A 26,714-nucleotide genomic window follows, 5' to 3' on the forward strand; every position below is an offset into this window, starting at 1 on the left:
TGTATGATAAAAAGATTGATTATCCTCTAAATGGTGGATAAGTTGTCTGCTGTATTCTTCTTTGTAATCCTCCTATTTTAAAAGGGTTTTTTTTTTTTTTTTAGTTTTTGTCTAATTTATAGGAGTTTACCGTAGCAGGTTGAGAGGATCCCCACCTCCATAAATCTGGGTATGAATGGTCTTAACCCGTACACTATAACTTTGAATGATGTGGTTTCATAGGAAATCTTCAATAATTTAATAAATTACAAACTAACACTTCACATTATTTACATTTAACTAGTACCTGAAAGTTGACCTTTCAGGTACTAGTTTTTAGTACCTGTAAGGTCAACTTATATTAATATTTATTAAATATTAATAAAAATTAATATTTAACGATCTTACTCGAAGATATGATAAATATAACACTAAGTAGTTGTGAACTGTGTGTAGAGGTAAGATATCTATTATTATGTATTAATTCTTGCTAACCTTAATTTGTTTTGGTTTATAAGTAATAAACTACAACTGTCTAGAGAGGCTTTAATTAATTTCAGCTGCACTAGTCAATCCAAACATATTTCAAAGTTGAAATTTCTTTAAAAAAAATGAAAGTATTAAGCCTGTTTTATTTATATATAATTTTTTTACAGAATTCTTTGAAAGAACTAAATACTCCATTGTCTAGAAAAATAAAGGGAATTATCAATAAGTTAAATGAAAACAAACTTCAATGTATGAAAGTAAGACTGCTTATTTATTTATATATTTTTGTTTTCATATTCTTTTTCTTTGCAGTAATAATAACTGTCTAAAAATAATCTGGTATATGGATATTAAATTGAAAAAAGGAAGATAATCTACTTCTTTAAATTAAATAAATTGATTAATTAATATACCTTCCCTATTATAAAATTACTTTTGTTTGTAAAAGTAACATTTTCTAATAATCATCTAATATTTTTCTTCATTATTTGCAATAATGAAGGAAAATATTAGAGGCATATATGCTTGGATTGTATGTTTGATATAATAAGCATGCTTGAAAAAAGTTTAGTCACCATAGTCTGTAAATTGTTTGTATAGATGATTTTACATGGATGTTTTGGGCTAAAATCCATTATAAACTAGTTCTTAAAGGCCTTTTCAGTTGGGATTATACTGTAGTTAGCTCACTCTCAGGTAGAGGGAGTAGAATTGATGCTCCAAAGAAACAGCCTGGCTAGTATTAATCCTCTGACTGGTACATTCAAAGTCTCTCCAGCTAGTGTATTCTGTGTGCCATTCAGTATTTTTGGGAGAAAAGGCTGCAATGTAATCAAACATTTACAAACAGATGAGCATTGCAAAAACTGCCAAAAAAAGTATGGTTGTGGGATAATGAAGACAACATTGTTAGAAAAATTGTACGAATAGGGAAAGAAGAGGTACTGATTGTCTGAAAAATGGACTATTTTTGATTGATACATATGGAAGTAATCAAAGTGATTTCAAGTTATATTCCACTGTGGTGACCTTTTACAATAAAACAAATTTTCAAATTGAAAGCAGCCTTTTCCCAATGCCAGCATTGGAGGGAAATTCTACCGAGTATGACATTGGACATCTTCTGATTATGTATGAAATCTGTGAGATTCCTTCAGAAAACCATCTGGCACATATTGGTGATAATACGCCAGTTATGATATGCCTAAAGTTATGATAAACTCCAGAGTAGAAAGAGTTTAAAAGAGGAGATTGAGCACTTGGTGGTAATAGGCTGACCTTGTCATCTGATTAATTTGTGTGCTGAATGGGGGGCTGCTTGTCTTCCTGTGAAAGTTGGTGAATACTTTGTAGACTTATTACCACAGAGAAGTACTAAAAGGAAAGATAGATTTAAACAATATAATCTGATGTGTTCCACCGAAGTATAAAACATTTTGAAAATTAATATGTTGATTTGTATACATTGGCTTTCTTTGGTTAATTGTGTAACTAGACTGTTAGAACAATGGCAAACAGCTGATGAAAGGTCTATTTAAAGAAGTTAGAAGTGGTCAGAAAAGACGTATAAGCATTTTTCAGCATAAATCCAGTTCATGATCTAAAAGAAGACAAATCAATGAACTCCCCAAGAAAAAGAACTTCTGAATAACAGATTTCTTGTGAAAATAATCCTAAAAAGGCCAAGCAAGCTAGTCATGTTATTCCCAATCATTCAGAAAGTCTGTGTATTTTCTCTGTTCTGGTTTGAATAAAACAATTTGCTTGTTTGTTTTTAATGTTTGCTATAAGAAATTGACAATCTTAAAAGTTTACTGTTAGTAAAGATTATTCTTTTAAATGGATGATTATTTAAAAAAAAAATTGTCAAAACAAAATTTCCAGTGAGGGTTTTTTGTTCATTCACAAGAAGGGTAAGAATCATAACAGAATTGACCTTTAAATTCTAGACTATTCATACTATATATACTGAAATATATAGTATATAATCTCTCTCTCTCTCTCTCTGTCTGTCTGTGTTTTGAAATTTATTCTTGTCACCTATCCTCTCTCACTATTTTTCCTTTTTGATATGCAGAATTGCATTTTCACCAATATTTTTCCTTTTTTGACATACAAAATTTATTCTTGTCATCTACCTTCTAACACTACATATATCAATTTTTAATTTTTTAATTACTTTAATTTAATTACAAACACTGCATTGTTGCTACCTTACTTATTTTTGTGCAGGATATAACACTTTTGCCCTCCTTTTTAATAATTTTTGATGTGAAAACATCTATGGCGGCACTGGAGTAAAACTGATTAACAACGAAATTTTCTTACAGAAATGACACAGTTGATTATTAACAAAATTTTTTATGGAAATGACGCAATTGACATCACTTCCTAAATGGCGCTAAAAATGCTAACTCAGTCACTAACGTTGATTTGGTAGAGTAAGTTCATACCAAGATATGGAAATAATGTAACTTCCTAAGTGATGCCAATTCAGTCACCAATGTTAGTGAGTGGAGTACGCAGAGGATACTAATATTATAAAAGCTTCAAAGCCACCGAAGAAGCCTCTTGTGTCAAAAAGGAATGAGTTCAAAAGCACAGAGAATGAAAAATCATAGTTTCAAAAACAGAGAATGAGAAACACTTCAAATCTACTTCCTCAAGATTTTTATCAGCATCAACCTTCTAAGTAGCTAAAGTAAGTTTCGATCAAACCGTTCAAAAATTTAAATGGTTTTACTCTAGTGCCGCCATAGATGTTTTTACATAAAAAAAAAAACAGCTTTCATGCTTACAGGGTACTCGTGCTGCTTTTTTTTTTTTATTCTCTTTAGAGTTTTCCTTTAATTTTTGTCTTCCATAACTATGAGTTTGTATAGAAATGCAGTAATTTGGTACATAATCAAGTGTAGTCTCCCAATGAAATACCTGCATTATGTATCAACCTTTTAGATAGTATGAACCAGAGCTGTAATGCTCAATACGTTCTATGTTGATATCAATATTTGTAAAATAATAAGAGAAGTTTACCTCAATATAGTACAAAGAACACTTCCGTATAATACGCTCCAGAAATTAAAACAGAAAAATCTAAAAACTTACATTAGAGTAACAAATAGTTTAAAAATAAAAAAAAATTAATTAAAAGAATTTAACGAAAACAATTGCAAAACGATTTTCCTTCCTGAAGCTGACAACGCTTTTCGACCGTATGTTGTGATCACACGAATGAAAATTACCTAATAGGGGTGAGTATGAAACTTAAATAGGGATTATTTGTCTTTGCTCATTCACGTAAAAGCCCACCAATTGTAGATCAGATATGGCCGATGAACATTAACAGAATTTTTGTGTAATTTAATTTCTATGGTTTCTGCAATTAATAGTCACGTATAATTATGTTGGACACAAGTGTTTTGTCCTCGTTAAATAAAAAAGTATGTTTTTCATTAAAAAGGCTAATTCTGATGCAGCTGAACGAGAAGCATGAACTGAGGCCGCATGTCGATTAACATGAATATTCAAAGGAAAACGCATCGAACCCTGATAAGATGAGTCTGAATCACCGCAAGAAATTTTTACCAGGTCATTAATTTGTGTTGCGAACGAGGAAAGAAGTACTGAGTGATTGTTCAGTATAGTGTGCAATTTCCGTATTGGTCTGGCCACAATTTTTAATTCAGTATCTTTAAATAATCTGTTAAGCTGTTTGTGCCACTGTTCAACCTATGGGACAGAAATAAAGTATTTTTTGATATTACTGTTGTTGGTTGGTATAGTGTTTTGTATCCTATCCTTAGCTTGTACCCTAATTCGGTTTATTGTAGCAAGAGAATAACCCCTGTTTAAGAATCTGCTGGTTAATATTTGTATTTCTGAGCCCAAAGCAGATTCCGCCGTTGAATATTTGTAGGCATTTAGAAATTGATTAAAGATAATCGATCTTTTGTAGGTGAACGGGTGATAGCTGTTATAATATAGAAGCATGCCCGTGTTTGTAGGTTTTTGATAGATGTTAAATTGGATTTTATTCAAGTCCCGAGTAAGCGTGAAATTTAATTAATGATCTGGTATACAACATTTCTTGCTGTGATTGCGACTCGTCTTATCAGGGTTCGATGCGTTTTCCTTTGAATATTCGTGTTAATTAACATGCGACCTCATTTCGTGCTTCTCGTTCAGCAGCGTCAGAATTAGCCTTTCACGACGTTAACGAAAAACACTTTTTTATTTAATGAGGCCAAAATACTTAGTGTCCAACGTAATTATATGCGACTATTAATTGCAGAAACCATAGAAATTAAATTACACAAAAATTCTGTTAATGTTCATCGGCCATATCTCATCTCCGATTCGCGGGCTTTTACATGCATGTGCGAAGACAAATAATCCCTATTTAAGTTTCACACTCGCCCCATTAGGTAATTTTCATTTCTGTGATCACGGCATACGGTCAAAGCGTTGTCAGCTTCAGGAAGGAAAATCGTTTTGCAATTTTTTTTGTTAAATTCTTTTAATCAATTTTTCTTATTTTTTAATTGCGTTAAATTGATTTTTAATTGTTAAATTGATTTTTAATTATTTTTGAAACTATTTGTTACTCTAATGTAAGTTTTTCGATTTTTCCGTTTTAATTTCTGGAGAGTATCAGCAAGTGTGCATCATATGGAAGTGTTCTAAGTACTATATTGAGGTGAACTTATTATTTTACAGGTATCAACCTTTAATAGCTTGCATCAAATTTTTCAAATTACTTTAACTGTTTTCTTTCCTTTAGTCTTTTATTTAATTATATTATGTTCCCACCTTCAATTTGATATTCTATCTTTGAAAATTATTAATCATTATTTTTATTTTTCTCTTATAGCTTCTTTCCTTTTAATTGGCTCTTTGATTCAGCCTTTAATTTTGGATAATTCAACACATCTTTTAGGTTCTTCACATTCTTTTCCTTTTTCATCTTAATTTTTCTATTTCTTACTTTCCTCTTTCTATTCTGGCACCTTGTGTTCTTTACAATTCTATCTGTATGCATTTTTCTGTCACTTCATACTTAGTTTAAACTTAATTATATATATATATATATATATGTATAACTTAATATTAATACAAATTTTATATACCAACAGGCAGTTCTTACTTTACGAGTTCCCGTGTTTACGAGTTTTTTTTTTTTTTTTTCCCCAAGTGTCAACAAAATCGAAAATATGAACATTAATTGCAAAATATGAATGTTAAACATTCATAAATACCGCATTTCAAACCATGTGGGTAGCTATACAATACAGTGTACTCTGCTTTTCGATATTAATCCATTACCATCGTTTCGCAAAAATATCGTAATGTGAACATTGTTTTTTGGTAATTCATTCCACAACCTCGGAACTTCAAATTTTCACTATATAACTTCCTAAAAGGTCGTTTTTATAGTGTAAATTCTATTAGTTACCAATTCAAATCATTAAACACTACATTTTCATCATTAACATGTGTTCTGTTATAAGAATCAATTTTGAACGGATTTGTGGTATTTTTCTAAAGCACATTTCTGGAGGTCACGACTATAAAACAATAAAAACAATTTGCATTTCCAATTTATTGGGTTTTTCTGTTACTGCAAGCAATTATAAACGGGTAGTAAACTCGATGTCATTGCATTTGCGAAAATACCAATAGCTGGAATTGTATGGTTTTTTATGTTATTATGGTGAAATGTATTTGCCCTTTACTGAAATCTTCAATCGTATGATAAACAAATAAATTTTCAGAATCTTCTCTTCGTTCCTTTTTTTTTTAAGCTTCGTAAACTTGTTACTCTATGCAAATTGTGTTAGTTGCAATTTGTGCGTTCCTTTAAAAAATGCTTATGCATGCTATTGAAATTTATAAAGAAAAGAGAAGATTATCTTGGAAATAAACACCTCTTGAAGCATTTCTGAAGAAGATGACTCCTTATGCAACAAACCAACGAGTGCCGAGCCAATAATGAGCGATCAGCAAGTGTGCATTTAGTCAATGATGATGAAAAATAAACATTCTTTAGCATTTGTAAGTCAAATAATTTCTCTATTATTATAATTTGCATATATGAATTTAAGCTCTGGGTTTTGTATCTAGCATATATATCAGGTGACAGTTTAAAAATAGTTTTTAGACATTCAAAGGTTGACATACGTTAAAATATTATTATTGTTGTTGCTCTTTATTATTTTTCCTTGATTGGGGGATTCCACTCTGTGACAGGTACTGCTACCAAATACACAGGGTGGTTGTAATGTGTGGTGTTACTCTTGATCGAGGAACTCTGACTATCCTACAGGTGTTCAGGATTGCGACTTTCTGGAGTTCCTTGTAGGTGTTCTCTGGGAGACCTATTGCTGCTAGGCTGCTATGTAGGGTCTTTGGCACATACCGGTGGTTGACATGATGATTGGGATAGTTGTTACTTCTTGCATATGCCATATCTCCTTGACCACATGTCTCAGGTTCGTGTATTTCCTACTCTTTTCCTCATGGGTTTTCTGGACATTGCTAGTGTTGGGCACTACTATGTCAATCAGGTAGGTAGCCTTTTCCATTTTGTCCACAAGTGTTAAGTCCCGTCTGTTGTGCGGGATGGTCTTATCTGTTATTATGGTGTGGGCCCAGTACAGCTTTTGAGTTGGGGTCTCTAGTACTGCCTGGGGTTTGTACTTGTAGTATGGTACACTTTCTTTGGTCAACTGGTATTTCCTCGCTAGCTTCTGATGTATTATCTTGGCTACCTGGTCGTGTCTATGAGTGTACTCAGTCTGGGTGATCACCTTGCACCCCGCGGTGATGTATTGGATTGTTTCTGAGGCCAGGTGGCATCGTTGACATGTGTCATCTGACGTTCCGGACTCCATTGTGATGTATTTTTTATAGTTTCTGGTGTTGATTAACTGTCTTGGATGGCCAGCACGAATCCTTCAGTCTCGGGGAAGAGCGTCCCGCTTGTGAGCCATGCACTGGAAGCAATGTTATCAATGTGTTCTTCATGGAGGTCATTGTAGTCTCTGCCATGGAGTGTCTTCTTTGCTCATCTTTCTAGCTTTGTTTCTTGTGCCGCCTGGGTGGGAGGGGACTCCTCACTTAGGTTGAGTCGGGTATACCATTTATCTGTCTTTCTTATGGAGTGGTGTTCTCAAAGTAATCCTTCAGGTTAACTATCGCTGTTTTCTGTTGCTCTTTCAGGCCCCTTCCTCCCTCTTTCCGAGCTATTGTTAGTCTCTCCACTGCTGACTTTGGGTGGTGTTGGCGGCTCTTGTTCATCGTTGTCCTTGTCTTTCGCATGATATCCTCTAGCTTGGTGTTAGTCCAATCTATGACCCTGAAGGTGTACGTTACTGGAGCTGCTTAGGTGTTTATGGCTTTAACTGTGTTGCTTTCAGCAGCTTCTGAGTCTCTGATGATATTTTTTGGTCAGGCACTTCTTGATTTCCTTGTGCTCTAACTGCTGAGCCTGCATCATCCTTAGGTATTTGTAGATCTCTCCTTCTGTCATAGCTTCGATCTCTTTACCAGTCAGCGGCTAGTAGTTTCGGCCGACTAATTTTCCCTGGTGCAGTGTGTGGGTCTTGCATTTGTCTAGACCAGATTCCATCCTGATGTCTTTATGAATTCTTCGGTGATCTGGAGTTGCTTCTCAGTTGCCACGTAGAGCTTGATGTCATCCATGTAAATCAGGTGGGTGAGGGTGTACAGGTTCTTTCTTCCTTCTTTAAGGTTATATCCATACTTGTTGCCGTTAAGCATGGTGGATAGCGGGTTGAGTGCTAGACAGAACCACAGTGGGCTCAGAGTATCTCCCTGGAAGATTCCTCTTCTGATGGGGATTGGCCTGGTTGTGATGTTCTTGACCTTAATGGTGGTACTCCATTTTGCCATTGTTGCTCCTAGGAAGTTTGTCACTATTGGATTGATCTTGTAGATCTTCAGGGTCTCTCTTAGCCAGCTATGAGGTACAGAGTCGAAGGCCTTGTGGTAATCGATGTAGGCCATGTATATCATTATTATTATTATTATTATTATTATTATTATTAGCCATATGATGCAAGATAGCCTGAGGTTTATGCTGCACCAACCAGAAAAAATTCCTGAGTTACTCTCTGAGAGAGGACGGGGTAAGAGAGTCAAAAGTAGAAAGGGAAGAGGCCAAGAAAGAGAAGAATGATATCTAGCTCAGGACCCTGGGTTTACCAAGCTCATACTCACCAGATGTGAGCCCCTGGGGTGATAGCTTGCAAATGATTAACTCTGCCTGTTTACTGTGCTGCACATATTAGCATTAGTAAAAGCACATAATGCAATGAAGCAAGCTTATATAGCATCAGCCAAAAAAAACCAAATCTTCTAATTCACCCATCCACTCGCTCCAAATGTTTGTCTAGTTCTGCCTTGAATCTATTTAAACTATCAACTTCTACAATGATGGAGGTTTGCTCCAGCAATTAACCACACGCTTTCTAAATGCAAACTTGTACACATCTGTCCTACAACTGTCTTTCCTCAGTTTGAATTTATACCCCTAGGGCAATTATTCTGAGCAAGAGGAAGAATCCTCCTGAAAGAAGCACATATGTTTAACATATGTGCAGTACAGTAAATCAGGAGGGGTGAATCATTGTTTGCTTTAATTATCCAATAACTATAACCTATCCCAAAAAATAGTCAGTTATTTCAAAAAAATTATCCATCAAATAAAGCTTTTAAACATTTAAATACCTTTTTATCACTCCTTAAATAGCTTAAAATAAAAACTTGAAGGACTTGTTTTGGAACTGAAATATTGTAATTATTCAAGATAAACCAGCTGGTGGAAATATCCTGATTTTTATTAAATAAAAATTTGCGTCATTTATGCAAGTGGTAATTCTTCTAGGACAAAGTCTAAAACGAAGATTGTGTGTGTTTTTTTTGTTTTTTTTAGCAGTCTATGCAAGAAATTCTCTTTATATTAAATTTGTTTTGTTTAAAAAGTGATCCTTTGTTTTGGGGATTGATTTAAAAGAAAGCAGTATAGTAAATGAGCAAGAGATAAATTCAGGAGATCAGATTGAATTAGAGATATAGTTACACTTGTGTATAATTCAACAGAGGGGAAAACAACTAATTGGATTTATTTTTTTCACTTTGAACAATAAGTACAGAGTAAATTTTATTATTAATTATATTGATTTTAATGGTAACTTAAGTTGAGTGAATGTTATTTACATCTTCTGTGATTATTTTCTGTTACTCAGAAGCAATCAGGTAAAAAATAATTATTCATAAATTAAACACTATTAATGTCTTTTCTAAATATATGTGTATGTATTTTTTTTAAAACAGCTTGCAATCATTCGCCAAGGAGACAAAGTGGAATTGGTATTTCGACAGTTCCTGGTTGAAGATCGAAGTATTGATGGACGTATATTATCTTATCACGATTTCTTTAATAATATGTGGAAGAAAATTGTTAAATGCTCTTAAGGATATTTAAGCAGTTACACATACTATTTCTTGTACTCTGAAGTTTTGCTGTACTACAGGTATAAAAAAGAAAATTAACACATCTTAAATTGCAAGAATAAGACATTCTTTTTATCATGACCTGTCCAGTGATAAAAAGGACTAGTGTGTCAACACATAGAGGAAAAGTGCACAAAGACAGTTTAACCATGTCTTGTCTAAAGATTTCACTAAAACTCCTAACAGTTTACAATACGGTTAGGATATTCTTATAATGCATTCATTTATATTCCTAACTGAGTATCTCTTGTCCATTGTCTTGTAGTTGTCTCTATATTTTTGATTATTTCTATCAACTGTTTCTTATTACTTTCATGGGAAACAGTAAAGAGAAAAAGAAAAACTATTAATCAATGAGCAAATCATATAACTTTGCAAAATCTGAACAATTTCATAATGTGAACTTCACATTATTCAATTTTTCCACTGAATAATGTGAAATTCTTCTGGTTTAAGAAACCAATTTGTTAATTGTTAATTATTTTCATACGAGTTCTCTTATTGTGATAAAGGTTAAGTTTTCATGAAAAAAAATTTTTAGATTGTTGTATAGCACTAATATATAGGAATCCATGATTTTTGGGAAAGGAAAATTAGGTAACTGATACATCAGCAAATTTAAATGAATTTATCCTGAAACTAACATTGACTAAATACTAAGATCATCATGTGTTCAAATTTCTTTATTCCTAAATAAAACTGTGTATTAAGTTGAATTTGTTTGTTGTAAATCAATAGAATATTTAATGTTAAACTGTTGTCCTTAACAAAAACAAAGCTGTTGTCCTTAAACAAAAACATTGTCTATCGTTACAGAATAGACAATGTTTTTGTTTATTAACAAGATTTATAAATGGTTGTGATTATTTTTGTGGTGTTTGCAAATAAAGAAGACAATAAATCTTGTTTCTCTTTGTGTATGCATTTCCTGCAAGTACTTTATAAACATCATTTAACCAATTGAGGCAGCTTTGTTGTAATGCTGGCATTTTTTTTTTCTGAACTTCAAATAATGTAAAAATGTACAAAACTTATATAGTACTTAAAATATTGTGAAACATACTTGTAATATCTGATGCCACTGAATAACAAATGTTTCAAGCCATGAATGGTGTTGGGCGAATAAAGTTGCAAATGAATGTCTGATATTGTCCTTACAAAATAGTACACACTTAAACTGAACTTAATTTTCTGCAGGAAGTGAAATAATTTGTTTCCTGGATGGTGAAAGTATATTTTACCCTATCAATAAATTTGTAAATGAAGCAAAATTTACTGAAGGCAGAACCTTTTAAAAATTTTAAATTTTAAAATAGTTAAAAATTGCATATTTGCTTGAAACCCATTGTCCTCATTTGATATTCTTCATAATTAGACAATTTTAGCATTCATTTGTAGTATAATCATTTGAATGGGGAACATCAATAACTATCAAATAGCATAATTTTGATAAGCTAAAAGTTTGTACTTGACTTTCTGTTCATAGACAAATTATAGAGTTAACTACCATGAGAGGAATTTTTAATTCTATCTGCTCTGACCGTCACCTTACAGTGAAATAATATAGATGTTAATACAGGCAGTTCTCGCTTTACGAATTCCTGGGTTTACGAGTTTTTTTTTTCAAAGTATCAAGTATCAACAAAATCGAAAATATGAACATTAATTGCAAAAAAAAAAAAAAAAGAATGTTAAACATTCATAAATACTGCATTTCAAACCACGCGCATAGCTATACAATACAGTGTACCCCGCTTTACGATATTAATCCGTTCCAGAGACACCATCATATCGTGAAAATATCGTAATGTGAACCCAATAACACATTGTTTTTTGGTAATTGGTTCCACGACCTCAGAAATTGAAATTTTTGCTATATAACTCTCCAAAAGATCGTTTTTATAGTGCAAATTGTATTAGTTACCATTTCAAATCACTAAAATGCGCTACACTTTCATCGTTATCATATGTTCTGTTATAAGAACCAATCTTTGAATGCCTTTGTGACATTTTTCTAAAGCACATTTCTGTAGGTCACGACCATAAAACAATAAAAACAATTTGCACTTTCAGGTTTATTGGACTTTCCTGTTACTGTAAGCAGCTATAAACGGGTAGTAAACTCGATGTTATTGCATTTTTGAAAATACCGATAGCTGGAATTGTGTGGTTTTTTGTGTGGTTTCCCCTTTACGGAAATCTTCAATCGTATAAAAAACAAAAATAAATTTTCAGAATCTTCTCTTCATTCCTTTTTTTTAAGCTTCGTAAACCTCTTACTCCGTGGAAATCGCATTAGTTGCAATTTGTGCGTTCCGTTAAAAAATGCTTATGCATCTATTAAGATTTATAAAGAAAATAGAAGATTATCTTGGAAACAAACGCCTCTTGAAGCATTTCTGAAGAAGACAACTTGCGCAACAAAACAATGAGTGCCGAGCTAATAATAAGTGATCAACAAGTGTGCATTTAGTCAATGATGAAGAATAAACACTCTTTAAAATTTGTAAGTCATAAATAATTTCATTATTATTATAATTTGCTTGATTTTACAGGCTACATTTTAATTTCTTTGGATAAATCAATCATTATTTAAACATAAACTAATTAGCTAACTAATTTCATTGTTGAGAACGTAACCCCTATTTTTAACATTATGTCTATGAGATTTAATTCCCACTTTACGAGCGCGTGCTAGGAACAAATTAACTCGTAAAGTCGAGAACTACTTGTATACATTTGGAATATTCTTCTTTTACTTCAGATAATTTTTGACTTAGCAATCCAGGCAGGAGAATCTTCAAAATTTCTTTGTGTAGTTAGATTTAAGCCACGTCCAGTTTTTACACAGCATGCTCAATTTATATTTTTTAAAAGTTTTTTGTTAAAATTTTATCACTGTTGTTTGATGTAAAAATTTAAATTATAGATAAACTGTACTGTTATAAAATTTGATTTGATATCTGTGTTAGCTGTTAAATATTAAACTATATCATGAACATGTGCCTAGATAATAAAACTAGTGCCATATAGCTAGTCTACAAGTGCCTTTTACTTTTGGAAAAATTTATAAGATGACACTGTTATGTGAGAATTTAGCTATGTAGAAGTAGAAAAATAATGCTTTATGCAATATTTCAAGATATTATTGGTGCAGTGTATGCATAATTGCTTAAAAAATATTCTGAAAAATTCTGACATGTCAGTTTTTATTAAGATTGTTATTTGTACATATTCAGATTTTACAGTTGCTTACGTTGTTATTTTGTAAATATCTTCATTGCTAACATGGTAGTTGCTAATAAGTTCTTAACTAGAAAATATCTGTTACTTAGGTTTTTTTTTAATGAACATTTGATTAAAGAGTTTTTTTTATTTACTTGTATAGTACTTTTCTATCACAATTAAAATAATTGTTCTATGATACTTTATTCAGAAAAACATTTGTGGGGAGGATGTATTGTGACTAATGAGTTGATGAATACTTCAGAATGCTGAATTTATTATTTATATGTCCTATAATCAGCAGTTAATCCGAACAGGTTTGGATTCTAGAAGTATGCTGGTTGTTTAGTTTTTTAAAGAATTATATCATAATTGTATTGCTGTGTTTATCCAAATACTATATATGCAACTTTTCTTTTTTCTAAAAGTTGTATTATAAAAAAAACCTTGGTAGGAAAACTGGACAGTATTATTAACAAAAATTAAGATTTTAATAATTTATATATTGGCACTGTACTTTAAAAGGGGAGATGGTACCCAAAGTAAATTTCAACATTAATTTCCATTTATTCTCTAGATGGTGAAGCCAAAAATTCATTATGACTGCATACACATCTAATTATTAATCGTAGCTGGATTTTAATCATCACAAATGCAATGGGTCATGGTCATGCTCTTTTTGTGGCAGCATGCAGGCTCAAACCCACAATTTCCTTACTTGTGGCTGCACATGGTAACCACTAGACCATCATTGTCCCTAAAAATAATAAATTGCCATTTATACTCCAGGATGACATATAAGGTCAGAGGAGTTAACAGGGTAGAATGAATACAAGGATATCATCATATTTGGCAACATATTGTCAAACTACTAGAATCTCAGCATATGTAGATTGCCCACTTGTGAAATAGTGTACTGTGAATCACTTTCCTATTGCAGAAAGATGGTTGCCACTGACAAAGTATACTACATTTGAATGTACCAATCCATAAATTTCCTTTTTTATTTTTTTAATATAAAAATAAATTTAATTCTTATTTGGGGGTATATGGTATTTTAATAAATACAGTAATTCATAATCCCCTTTTCTTTTTGATGAACATATGTGTGGTAATATTTAAAATGAAAATATTATCATTTCATAGCTATGGGAACAACTCTGAATATGAAAGTGTTCATTTTAGTATGTATAATAATTTTGTTTACAGTGTATTCTTAAATTTTGCAGTTATGAAGATATTTAGAATATGTTTGTGCATGTTTAGTTGTTTTAAAACTCAACTTGCATGTTGTAAGTCTTTACTAACTGGATTGTTTTGTATTAATTATCTCTGAGTTGTGTTATATATGCTGTCATGTTCTGGTAGTCTTTTAGTTGTGCCTTTGAATCAACTCTGCTTCTTTTGCCATTCTCATCAGAACTTCTTTTGTTATGCTGAAAATTTTAACTCTTAGGAAGCTTGGTGTAGTCAAGTGTTGGATGTGTGAATACACTACTATATGTGTTGACATTGGATAGAGCCCACATGACTGCTAAATGCAGTTAGAGATTCTCATCAAAATGACTAGTTATAAACTTCTGACCTATATGGTTGTGCCAGAGTATAAGCAATTTTTATTATATTTTTTATTAGCCATTTTTAATTTTTCAGACTTTAGATCCCATGAAATTTAATTCCCATGTAATTCCTCCCTCCCTTTTTTTTTTTTTTTGGAATTTAATATTTTTGTATTTTCAAAGGTTAATATGAGAAGCAACTTTTATGTCGGGAGTATAATCTTTTTTGCCTATCTGGAAGATTTGACCTCACTAGTCAGATCAAAATTCATTGAGTGGAGGATTTATGTGATGCTATTCTACCTGAGTTCTAAAATTTTAATAGAGAAACCAAGGAAACAAATTTTTTTTTTTTTTTGTAAGGTATCAAGAATTAACTGAAGTGAATAGTAGTTTCAGAGTGCAGAAGAGCCAGAGGAAAAGAGATCAAGAAAAGATCTATGTGTGCTTGCCAGTAAGTTAATGACTGTTTTCTTAGTATTTCTGAAAAATTGTCTTGCCATGACGTTTACAGTCATATTTCAATTTAGTTGCCTGAGATTATTTTTATGGTTATAACAAAAAGAATTGTGATAAAATGCTATTATTTAATTATATTAAATGAGTATATCAAAAAATACAAGCTTTTGAATGCAAAGTAAAAATTTTGAAAATTTAACTCCTTCAATAAAAGACTTGATTATCTCCTTTAATTGGTTCATTGACAATGGTACTTGCACCATATTGCATAAATAAGCTAGTACTATGATCTGATAAAGCAATTGCACATAATGACTGACTTTTTTAGGGTTGATTGTTATTGTATACAATAGTTTTATATATATATACAGTATATATATATATATATATATTTTTTTTTTTTTTTTTGTTGGTTGTTGGTGCATCAGCTTCTGTGGCTATAATGCACCTCCCAAAGTTTTTGTATTTTACTGTGATCCAAGCCCGAGGCGGGATTCAAACCCGCGACCTTTGGGTTGCCAGGCAGGCAGGCACTTTATCCACCTGGCTAGTCCAGTCGGCGTAGTTTTATATACCTGTTAGTTAATTTGCAAAATGGTTGATTTAAAGATAAATAAACAAGCATGAATTTTGAAAGTACTGATAACCACAAACAAAATATTTGCAACTAGATGGCACAACTTAAAGAATGCCACAGCAATCTGCATTGCTAGTCTGAAGTTTTCAGAATATTAGAACCCCCCCCCCTCTTTTTTTTTTTGGAATTTAATATTTTGTACTCTCAAAGGTTAATATCAGAAATACTTTCACTTTGCCATGATGTTATGTAATACTGTGTTATTGCACCTAATTTCCCAGTTAAGCTATTATTATATAATATGTATGTCTGTGTCACCTGGTCTTACTGTTCTAACTTGAATGGTGTAGCAACAAATCAGTCTCCTAAAAAAATTAATATTCTTGTTACTCAAAATATGAAGACCAGAAGAACATGTTTCTGTGTAGCCTGAGTTTACCACCAAATATGGAGGATGGATGCAGAAAGGTCAGGGAATGACCACCGCATATCCCTGAGCAATATGGCCTTAGTTGCTAATGCTCGTAAAAACCAAACAACAAACAGCCTGAGTTTCTGTTTAACTAATTCTATTTGTAATATTAATTCTGACAAAATTTCTTGAATTCCTGTTATTTCTACCTCATTTAATTTTCATTGTGATATTTTTTGTTAATTTTTAGCTTGGGTAATTTTATCTACAATATGTATAGTGTAGAGATACAAATGTTCTAATTATGTTAGAACAAATGTTCTAATCTGCTGATGTTCTGTTAACCAACTTTTAATTTTGAGAGGTCTCTCCCCCACCCAAAATGTATATTACTTATTAAATAAAATTATAAAATTATTGAGGCTCACTAGTATAATTAATTGAACAAGCAAAATTAAGTAATTTGCTGCTTAGTTCTTTTGATTTGAATTGGTTAAAAATCCCACATCAGAACTCAAAACATCACTTACCATTCAGAAGAAAAATATTTTCATGAAACTTTGTGTACTAATTTTTAGGTAGAGTAATAAAGAAAGGTGGAGCCATCTTGTAATATCAATAAAATTATTTACTGCTAGTCTACTTTATTAGAATTGAAATATTAGTTATCAATTTATGCGATGCTGAGTATCTGTGCTAACTGGATTGCATAACATTTGCTGATGGTAGGTATCAAAAGACACCCAAGTAATGTGCCATGATGCATATATGCAATCTTAAGCAGTCAGTGGGTTGAATGGGATCATTAGGTGCATGAGGAGATACTAGCTAAAAACATCTGAACTGGTTACTGTTTTGAATGTTGAATGGCAGAAAATATCGGGACATTTACAAAAAACTGGTGAAGAGTTTGCCAGGGAGACTAGAGGCTATTATAAAAGCTAATGGTTTCAGCATGCATTGGTTGTCTAGTAAATAAATGCTATTTCTAGATTTCAGGAGTCCAGATATTAATGGGGAGCAGTTGCACATATAACGCAAAATTAGCAGTTTTAGCAGAATTGGCTCTTTCAAAGATGAAAGTTAAAAATCATATGCAATACAAGTCTTGAAAGAAAAACTCAGTGTGGTAGGTTCATACAAGATCTATTATTAAATGGTCCATTGCTCATTCTAACTTTTAATAATAAAGTTTAGGAAGGAGTCTATTCTACAAGCTGAAAACGACAACTGTTTACAAAGCCAGAAAGACCATTCAGAACCTGTTATCATAGTCCAATTTTTTTCTTTGAAACATAAACTTCTTAGCCCAGACTGATGTTTCAGGAAAGGTAGATTGATGTTAACCCTCATAGTTAAAGCAGAATCTAATGTTCAATGCCTTTTTAAGGAATGAACATAATGGTCATGGTATGATTAGAAATTGAAAAGGCACTTTGTGCAATGTGGAAATAGGTCTTACACAATCTGCATGATGTGGGACTTTGGGGATGTCTGCCCACATTCATACAGCAATTTTTATATCATAGAAATTTCTAAATACATTATAATTCTGTTTCATCTCCATGTCTGTATATAGGAAAGATTTCCACAAGCCCGATAATCTTATTTTCAAATCGGAGTAAACCACATAATGATAAATACTAGCCTCCGTAGAGAGGTTATCTGCATATAGAAATCTGATTATATTATATGGCTTCCAAAATGCACTGAACTAAACGGTAGCTAATAAACAACTTATACTACTTGCTTGTAGTATCAGATTGCTTGGATTAATACTGAATACCAAATTAAACTTTCTGGAATATATTAAAAGTATGTATCACCTGCTTAAAGATATTAAACATTCTCCGGGCACTATATCCAGTTAAGTAGGGAGCAGATGCTATACTCTGCTAAATTTATATTTGGCTCTAATGTGATCTAGAGTGGATCGTAGAGCAACAGCTTGATTCTGATAAAAATGTGCTGAAATGACTGATCCTGCATCAACTAGGCAATCTATTGATAAGGCCTATAGCCTGTTCTCACTCTGTGTTAGCTTCATCAGTGAACTTTCAACTAGAAATGGAAATTAACTTCATGTTCTTGCTTTCAATGTTTGCACAATTGGTGTCCTTCCCGAAATTTCCTTTAAATCTGAACATGAATCAGTAAACTCACTGCTTGTTGAACCCTATTTTTAATGTTTCATCTCTGTCTACCACTAAAATGGTTACATTTTCAAAATACAGTATGTTGATATTTGCTGCCAGTATTAGATAGGTGTGAAATTGACTTCAATGTAATCATGAAGTTAGGTGCTGTTTATACTGCCCCAAAACTAATGACCAAGTCCCTAAACATGGTTTCAGGAGGTGATTTGTAGAGTTTTGGTTGCTAATTTGCCAATACAGTTCCACAGCAACATGATAAAATTGACATGAATGCCACTAAACATGTTCAAATATTTGTAACTTGTGCCATTTGTGGTAAACTCCTGTGTAGCCATTCTTGAGTAAACTAAAAAAGATTATTAATAAACAGTACACTTGAGTAAATGTTAGCACGGGGTATTGCTTCCATTAATCCTTTTATCAATTTCTCCAAGCAAGCAATGCCAGTCTCATTGATGGATTTCAGTGCTTGATCTAGAAATGGAAGTGAATGTGCCTGGATGTCAGTTGATGCTAGGTATCCTTCCTAGCAACAACTTCAGAAAACATAAGTGGATACATGTCTCAAATTACACTGCCAACAGTGAATTATTTGAGAATCCCCTAGTATAAGGAATTCACAAACTATATACTATCCTAAGAAAAGTATTTGGACACTCCTCTCAGTAATAACTGGTATGAATGATACGTAATCCAAGAAGAAATAGGATACCACTGGCATCAATAGATGTAGTTAAAAGATGAAAGAATGATAATAATGGATGTGCATATAAAGGATCAGATTAACTGTGGTTAGGAATTGCCAATCCCTGCAGAAAATAGTACAATTAAAAATTAAACATGTGATAACCTTGGAAAATATTACACTGAAGTTCCAGATATCTACAGGAGAGTCGGAGAATTTCTGTTATCATGGAGAGCTGCTGTATAAAAGCTTCGCATCATACCAAAAAAAAAACAGTTTCATTTTCAGGGAGGCCTAACTGTTGTGATGGGATTGTGGAACTGTTCGGACAGGTCCTGTAGATTGATCAGTTTGGATTTTAGTGTTGATGGTGGCAATTGGAAGTCTGATAATGCTGTGGGGCTACTCATAAACCACTCTACCATTAATATCCAGACACCCCTCCGTGGATGGGGAAACAGATCCTATGCATGCACCATGTCACAGAACCTGCTATAAATATGCAAACTGGGCTTTGAACAGACAATTGCAAAAGTGGGCATGCAAGATGACACGTTCAACAAATGCTAGATGCCAATTAACATGGTGTAAGGAGCACGAATCCTGGGCTGTAGAGCAGTGGAAAACTATGGACAGATGAGGTTCACACTCTACCAGTCTGATGGTCATTCCTGGGTGTGGCAAATGCCAGGAGAACAGTTCCTGACTGTATCCCAACAATGAAGTTTGGCAGTGTCATGGTATGGGGCTGCTTTTCATGGTTTGGCTTGGGCCCATTAGTCGTTATTGACAAAACCATGAATGCTGTGCAATATCTGGACAGCCTGGACAATTATGCACTTCCAACATTATGTCAGTACTTTGGGGAAGGCCCATACCTGTATCAGCAAGACAATGTGCAGTGCCATACTGCTTGGGTTGTAACAGAGTGATTTGAGGACATGGGTGTGGAAAAGTTGGATTGGCCAGCCCAGACTACTGTTCTGAACCGTATCAAGCATCTTTTGGATGTATTGGATCATTTGGTATTTGCACGTCACGATCACCCAAAGAACAAGGCCGAACTGGTGGCTGCGTTAAAGGGTGAGTGGGGAACATATTGCCTGACATTTATAAAAAGCTGGTTAAGAGTATGCCGCGAAGATTGAAGGTCAAATGCAAAAGGTTCAACACAAAGTATTAAATGATACAATAAAAGCTTTTTTATTTTGTCTGAAGGCAGGTGTCCAGATATTAATGGCAGGGCAGTGTATATCCACTTTAACAGCTATAGCTAACCTTTATTATTATTAACATTTGATTATTTCCACATCAGTGGGCACCCCTGGAATGGCCTGGTTCGGCTAGAGGGGTGTACATAATAAATATTCAAATTATATAATAAATATATAAACACACATTGTATTTACAAGTTAGCTGATATGATATAACATTGAAGTTTCAAAACTATGAAGGTGGTACAGCCAATAGTTCTACTTTATACAGTTCTTTCAGTGTGTCTTGTCTGTAGCGCTTCAAGCTGCAGAAAGCTGAGGCATCGATTCCCAGGAAGTTATATGGTCTGACCATATTTGCTGGAAACACTGATCCTGTGTATTGCAGGTTTTGTGGTGAAGAACGTGGACAAGGTGTTGCACTGCACCGGGTTCGTTGGGTAGTCCGAGAGTTTGTCACTTCCCAGATGTCGGGTGAATCCATTTGGTCACAAAGGAGTTGAGCAAATGTGTGCAGGTTTCTCTCCTTGATGATGGTTTCCCGTGGTTTCAGGCCAATGTTTGCATAGAGCACACTCCGAGAAATGGTAAAAGGGTGGCCCATCAACCTGTTTAACCATCTCAGGAGCCAGTACCCTGTCCAAAGGAATCTCTTGAGTTGAGCAGGAGAGGCCCCAGACCAAAGCACATATGCATAGAGCAGTACAGGAATCAAATTTCTTTGGATGTAATCCAAAGTGAACTCTCGAGGCCTAAGACCAACCAGCTCCTGTCGGATTACCCAGAGAGCAGCAAGCATTTTCTGCCTGGCCATGTTGAGGTGGTCTTTGAAGGTTAGTCTGTAATCCCACTTCAACTGCAAATCAGTGTGAGAGTTTACCTTTTCAATGACGGTCCTGTTGATTTTCAGTGTAATTTCATTCTTTGTCTTCCTTTTTGTGAAGGTCGTCTGAGCTGCTTTCTGAGGGTTCAACTTTAGTCCGAGCCGTAGATAATCCTGAAGTTCAACCAGGATGTTCTGTGTTTTGGAGGCAACTACATCTACTTTTGCTGGACCATGTAATGTGACAAGCACCTTGAGATCGTCAACATATGAGAGGAAGTTTGGGTGCTTCGCAAAGAAGGGCTCCGAAGCAGTGGCAAAGAACCGTGTGGAAAGAACTCCTCCTTGTGGGATGTCAACAGAGGTCGTGATGGTGCTCTCCAATATATTGTTATATTTGATAATTTTCCTATTGTTAAGAAGCTGGTTTAGAAAAGCAAGTAGGTTTCGTTCGATTCTGAAGTAATGTTTCAAAATTTTCACCAGCTCTCGTGTCAAAAGCTGTTTCTATATCCAAGAATACAATTTCGAGTTGTTTCTTAGTATTTAGGGCTTTTTGGATTGCCCAGCTGGTCATTAAGAGATTAGACAGTGTGGACCTAGGAATAACAGTATGGAGATGCTGTGGTCGTCCAGCGCCTCCGTAGCCAGGTGGGCAGGAGCAGCAGTGCATAGCACATGCTTCTTGATTAGACCGGGGTTCGAGCCCGTGACCACCAAATATGGAGGATGCGGAAAGGTTAGGGAATGACCACCGCATATCCCCGGAGCAATATGGCCTTAGTTGCTAATGCTCCTAAAAACCAAATGACGACGGCTGTGGTCGTTCGTTGAAACAAGTGTTCTACTAAGATAGGCTGGATCGATTTTTCAAAGACTCAGCAACCCCCACAGGATATGGAGATTGCTCTGTAGCCTTTTAGAACTTTCGGTTTGTTAGTTTTCAGTACTGGTAGGATGTGACAGATGTTCCACATTGTTGGTGTGAAACCTGACTGTAGAATGCAGTTGAATATGTTATGCAAAAGGTCGATCCCGTAGGCACTGCAAATTTTGAGAATGAAGGGCGGAAATCCATCGGGACCAACTGTAGGTTTGTTGGGTAGGCTGTTAATTGCTTTCATTATCGTATCTCGCCAGGTCGTAACATGCGTGAGGTCCTGGCTGTGATGGCCGCTACAGGAAGGGGAGGATGTTTTTCCAGATCAGGGTGGAAGGTTGACTGTATCCACTGTTTGAAGGTTTCTTCATCCATTACCACCTCACGTGTAGTAGCGATGCGTTTAGAATGCCTCAGCTTTCTTTGAGTATATTGAAGATGGGCCCTCCTCCTTAGTCTTAATGTGGGAATTTAGATAACAGTGCAGGATATTAATTTGTTAGATAGTCTTTGATAGAATGATGTTAATTTCTCATCAACAACCGTACTGCTGGCTATTTCTAGCTGAGTTGCCGAATTTAAAGCTGCATCACATAGCAATTGCGCAGTTGACTTGTGCCCACGGTGTAACCTTGCCGATCGGTCAAGTTTATGCCTGTTCAGTTTCGTCTAAGTAACAATGGACGTGACATGCGAGGAACAGCATGTTGCTCTCAAATTTTGTTTCCCTCTCGAGAAAACAGCGGCAGTGTATGGAATGTTAAAAGAGGCTTGGGTTAATCTATGCTTCCATTCAGCACAAATCGCAGGTGGTTTTGGATGTTTAAAGACGGACGTGATTCAATCACAACATCGGCGGTCCTGGTACTTCAACTGCTGCTGTCGTCACCACAGGCACTGCTTCTGTTATCGTGAGGGAAGATCGTCGTATAAGAGTAAGACAACGGGCAAATTTGTTGAGAATATCACTAGAAAGCACACACTCCATGACCATTTGCAACAAGGAAAAAAGCAACGATTTCATGTGCCAACAGATATTTTCGTTTCTGAACATCCGCCCATATTGCCAATTCATTTTTCCAAACAGTGCAAGTCAACTACAATATGCATGGATAGTCTGTGTGATACACATGAAAAAAATTAAATATAATCACCAGATTTCTAAGGGTCCGATTTTAATGAAATTTGGGATGGCTTGACAAATCTTTCTAAAAGAACCAATATAAAATTTTATGAAAATCCCTTCAGTGGAGGCGAGTTATTACATGCGGACTGACGGACAGAGAAATAATAATTTCGGATTTATATTGGTCTGATTTAATGACATTTGGCATGGATCCACAAAGTTTTTTGAAAGACAAGTGTAAAATTTCGCAGGAGGCTATTCGACACCCAGACGCTAAGCTCAATGCAATCGCAACCATGACGGATTTACTTCACATTGATCTGCACATTTTATCATGTGTTCTTAACTCCTTGGGAAAGGAGAACACATTGATATTACATGGATAATCCTCTAAGTATCCTCTCTATATTCTGATTCTACAGGGTGCTGCAAGTTCAATGTCACAGTGTATTTTCATATTTCAAATCAAGAGGAATGAAACAAGCTAGCTAATTATGCAATGCGTTACATTTCAAGCGCGTTAGCGGATAATAATAATTCGTGGTTTTCAACTATAAATGAGCAAAAAACAATGTTTCTGTGCATCCTCCGCATTGCCTATTCACTCATTGAACCAGCTCATGGCAACAAACGTAATATCGAGTGCTTCAAACACAATAATACGGTTTGTTAGTTTTTAAGCCCTAAATACTAACTCAGCCAAAAAGCCCTAAATACTAACTCAGCCACGTTGTGTAAAATGTCCAGCTGCTAGAGCTGAGTTATTGTATGAGGACAGACGAACGGACATGTGAAGAATAGGTGCATTATTAGAAACTCGATGGATCTGAGTTAGCTGCACATTTTTTAGAAACAGGACATTGCCCAGTTTTTTAACGTTAAAGATAAAGTTCAACTGATCAGTAATTAGAAACTTCATTATCAATTATTGAACCTCTGTGTGACTTCCATCAGTACTCATCTCACCAGTAAATATCTAATTCATTCAACTTTCGTTTCAGTATTTGACGGTAGAAACGATCTCTTTCTGCATAATCTCTCTGTTCAGTGGACAAATGTGTACTTTTTTTTTAACATTGTCCTCATTCGGATTATTTTAAATGTGTTAACTTTCCCTGGTCTGGCATTGTTGAGATGTGTATCAACTGAAACAATCCCCAACAGTTGAACTACAGACAAGCAGTGCTTTCTATTGTTCGAAATAAAACCTAACAATATGATCAATCTCATTAAATTGTAAAAAACCATACACACAGGAACTAAAATACTGTATGTGGGTAGTGTAGGATTCATTCCATCGCAGTTGCTCCAAAAACCACTCTTTGAACCTGTAAGTAAGCTCTCGTGGTAACCTTATTACGTGGATTTTATTTTAGGATTTGCAGATCAGTGTTTATTTAGCTATGGTGTCCTTTATGATGTATTGTAGTAGTAGGGTTTTAGGAGCATGAGCAACTGAGGTCATATTGCTCCATGTATATTGCCTGTAAATTGTATGTGTTCTGTGGTCGATTTGCTGGAAATAAAACCAGAGTTCCCGGGAGAAGAATCCATGCTACCCTCGCCTGAGACCCACTAACTCAGCCACGTTGTGTAAAATGTCCATAAAAATTCCTTAGGTCATCAACTGGAATCGAACTTGGGTCTTTTACTCAGGTCTGTGGGGGGGGGGGGTCGGTGATTCTACCAACCGTGTTACCCACGAGGGCTGTCCTATGTAAACCTTCCCAAGCGAAAATCATGAATTTGAATTAATGAAAATTTCAAATCGTTGACTAAGAATATAGTTCAGCTACCTAATAGTAATTCTCCTTTATCCCGATAACAGTCTAGATTCGTAGTAGCACAGACTCAGCTTGGTATCAAACTCGTTGCAGAGGGACACTGTTCCGTGTCAATTCAATTGCTTCCCGCAAATTTTGCACCCAGTTTACAAAATTTCATTTTGTAAACTGGGTGGCTGTAGATGAGGAGACATAGCCGAGTCAGGAGTTAAAGCGTAGGAGCACAAACTCTTTGAGTGTACCAAGGTTCAAGCCCGCGATTGCCAAATACGGTTAATGATTGTATTCATGATTTATTGTAAATTGCTTTGACCTGGTGGTCATGACAGAATATATATATATATATAAATAATTTTTTTTCTCTGAAGAGCTCACTCCTCCTCATCCTACAGGTTTTGTGGCAAGTTTATCTAATAAAGTGGCTACTTAGTGTACCATCGCCTTTATCCATTTCACTCTCATTTAACCAGCTACTTTTAATTCTTTTTTCAGATCAAATTCCTCGACATGGGCAAAAAAAAGAAAGAAGACAGATTTGGAGATAAAAGGGATCTTACCTACCTGTTCACTCGGAAAAGTGTGACCAACAAAATAGGATTGGGAATTTCGTATAATTGTGTCTATAATCTTCTGCGTGAAGTACAACCTACCCCCTCCATCGCTGTCACTTCTCCTATATATCTTGCTGGTCTACTGTCGTACGTTGCTGCTGAACTGGCAGAGATGTGCGGGAATGCAGCCATAGATGAAAGGGGAGATTTAGGCCCAGTTATTATCCAACCTCGTCATATTGCAAAAGCAATAAAGAACGATCGTAATTTAAGTGCTTTAATGGAGGAACTTTAAACGGCCATAACAGGATGGGAGAAAAAAATTTTCAATGAACAGTTTGTGTTCGAATTTTAATCGCCAATAGAAATTTGTAATGTTCTGCAATTCATAAACTTATTTTTCTCTCTAGATGCGTTGCCTTCTTTTTTTCTGAAAATTAATATTTTCAGTGTTTACAAAAAGTTATTTTGTGCAGGGACAAGATTAGGGGCTGCAAAAGAAATGGAGAAGAGGGGGAACTATACTCATGAATAATATCAACAGAAACACTTATTATAATGGGTATTTGGTGATTATTTTGAACTTCATTAAATGAGCTAACTCATTATTTGCTTTCATTGATTATTAAGTATGAAAGAGATGGTTTCTAAAGCTTTGTGAGATTTTAGGGTCTCGATAAAACTTCAGAAAGAGGAAATTAATTTTGAGAATAACTAGCGCTATACACCACTAAAGAAAATAAACATTTTCCATGGGCATAGTGCAACGAGTACCACATAACACTTTTTTTTTTGTTTGTTTACTTTTTTGGCTGGTGCAGCAAAAGCCTTGGCCTTGCTTGAACCTTATGGTCAATAGGAATACTAAAAACAAAAGAGAAACTATCCTAACTAGCCAAAAAATTCAAAACCTTTATTCAATATCTAGCAGGGCTACCTTCTGCCCATATTACCTCTAACTTTTCATTAAGGATGAAGAGCTATAAGTGCTGCTTTTCCATTTTCTTACTGCAAAATGATCAAATAACACCTAGTTTAAGCAAAAGGTGGCTGCATGAATTACATTGGTTGGTTATTGTAGGGATTTAGGCGCATTAGACTTTAGGCCACATTGGCCATACATAATATGTCCATAAATCACGTGTGTTCTGTGGTCGATTTGCAGTTTTTACTGGAAGTAAAACCTAAGTTTCCGTGGGAGTAAACCATGCTGCCCTCGGCTGAGACAGACTAACTCAGCCACGTTGTGAAAGTGGTGTTT

The 26,714-nt window shown here is 34.6% G+C and overlaps 1 protein-coding gene across 1 annotated transcript in view; it reads left to right on the forward strand.

The window, feature by feature from the left end:
- LOC150083555 (protein transport protein Sec24C-like) overlaps positions 1 to 25,748 on the forward strand; it is a 49,160-nt gene extending 23,412 nt beyond the window's left edge. Inside the window, exons 6-7 of the mRNA XM_090378521.1 lie at positions 636 to 725; positions 25,395 to 25,748. Coding sequence (XP_090234647.1) covers positions 636 to 725; positions 25,395 to 25,748 — 444 coding nt within the window. The remainder of the gene's footprint in view (positions 1 to 635; positions 726 to 25,394) is intronic.
- The last annotated feature ends 966 nt before the right edge of the window (positions 25,749 to 26,714 follow it).

This window comes from Mastigoproctus giganteus, chromosome 7 (genome assembly GCF_048544385.1).
Source record: "Mastigoproctus giganteus isolate SK-2022 chromosome 7, ASM4854438v1, whole genome shotgun sequence".
NCBI classification, from domain to species: Eukaryota; Metazoa; Arthropoda; class Arachnida; order Uropygi; family Thelyphonidae; genus Mastigoproctus; species Mastigoproctus giganteus.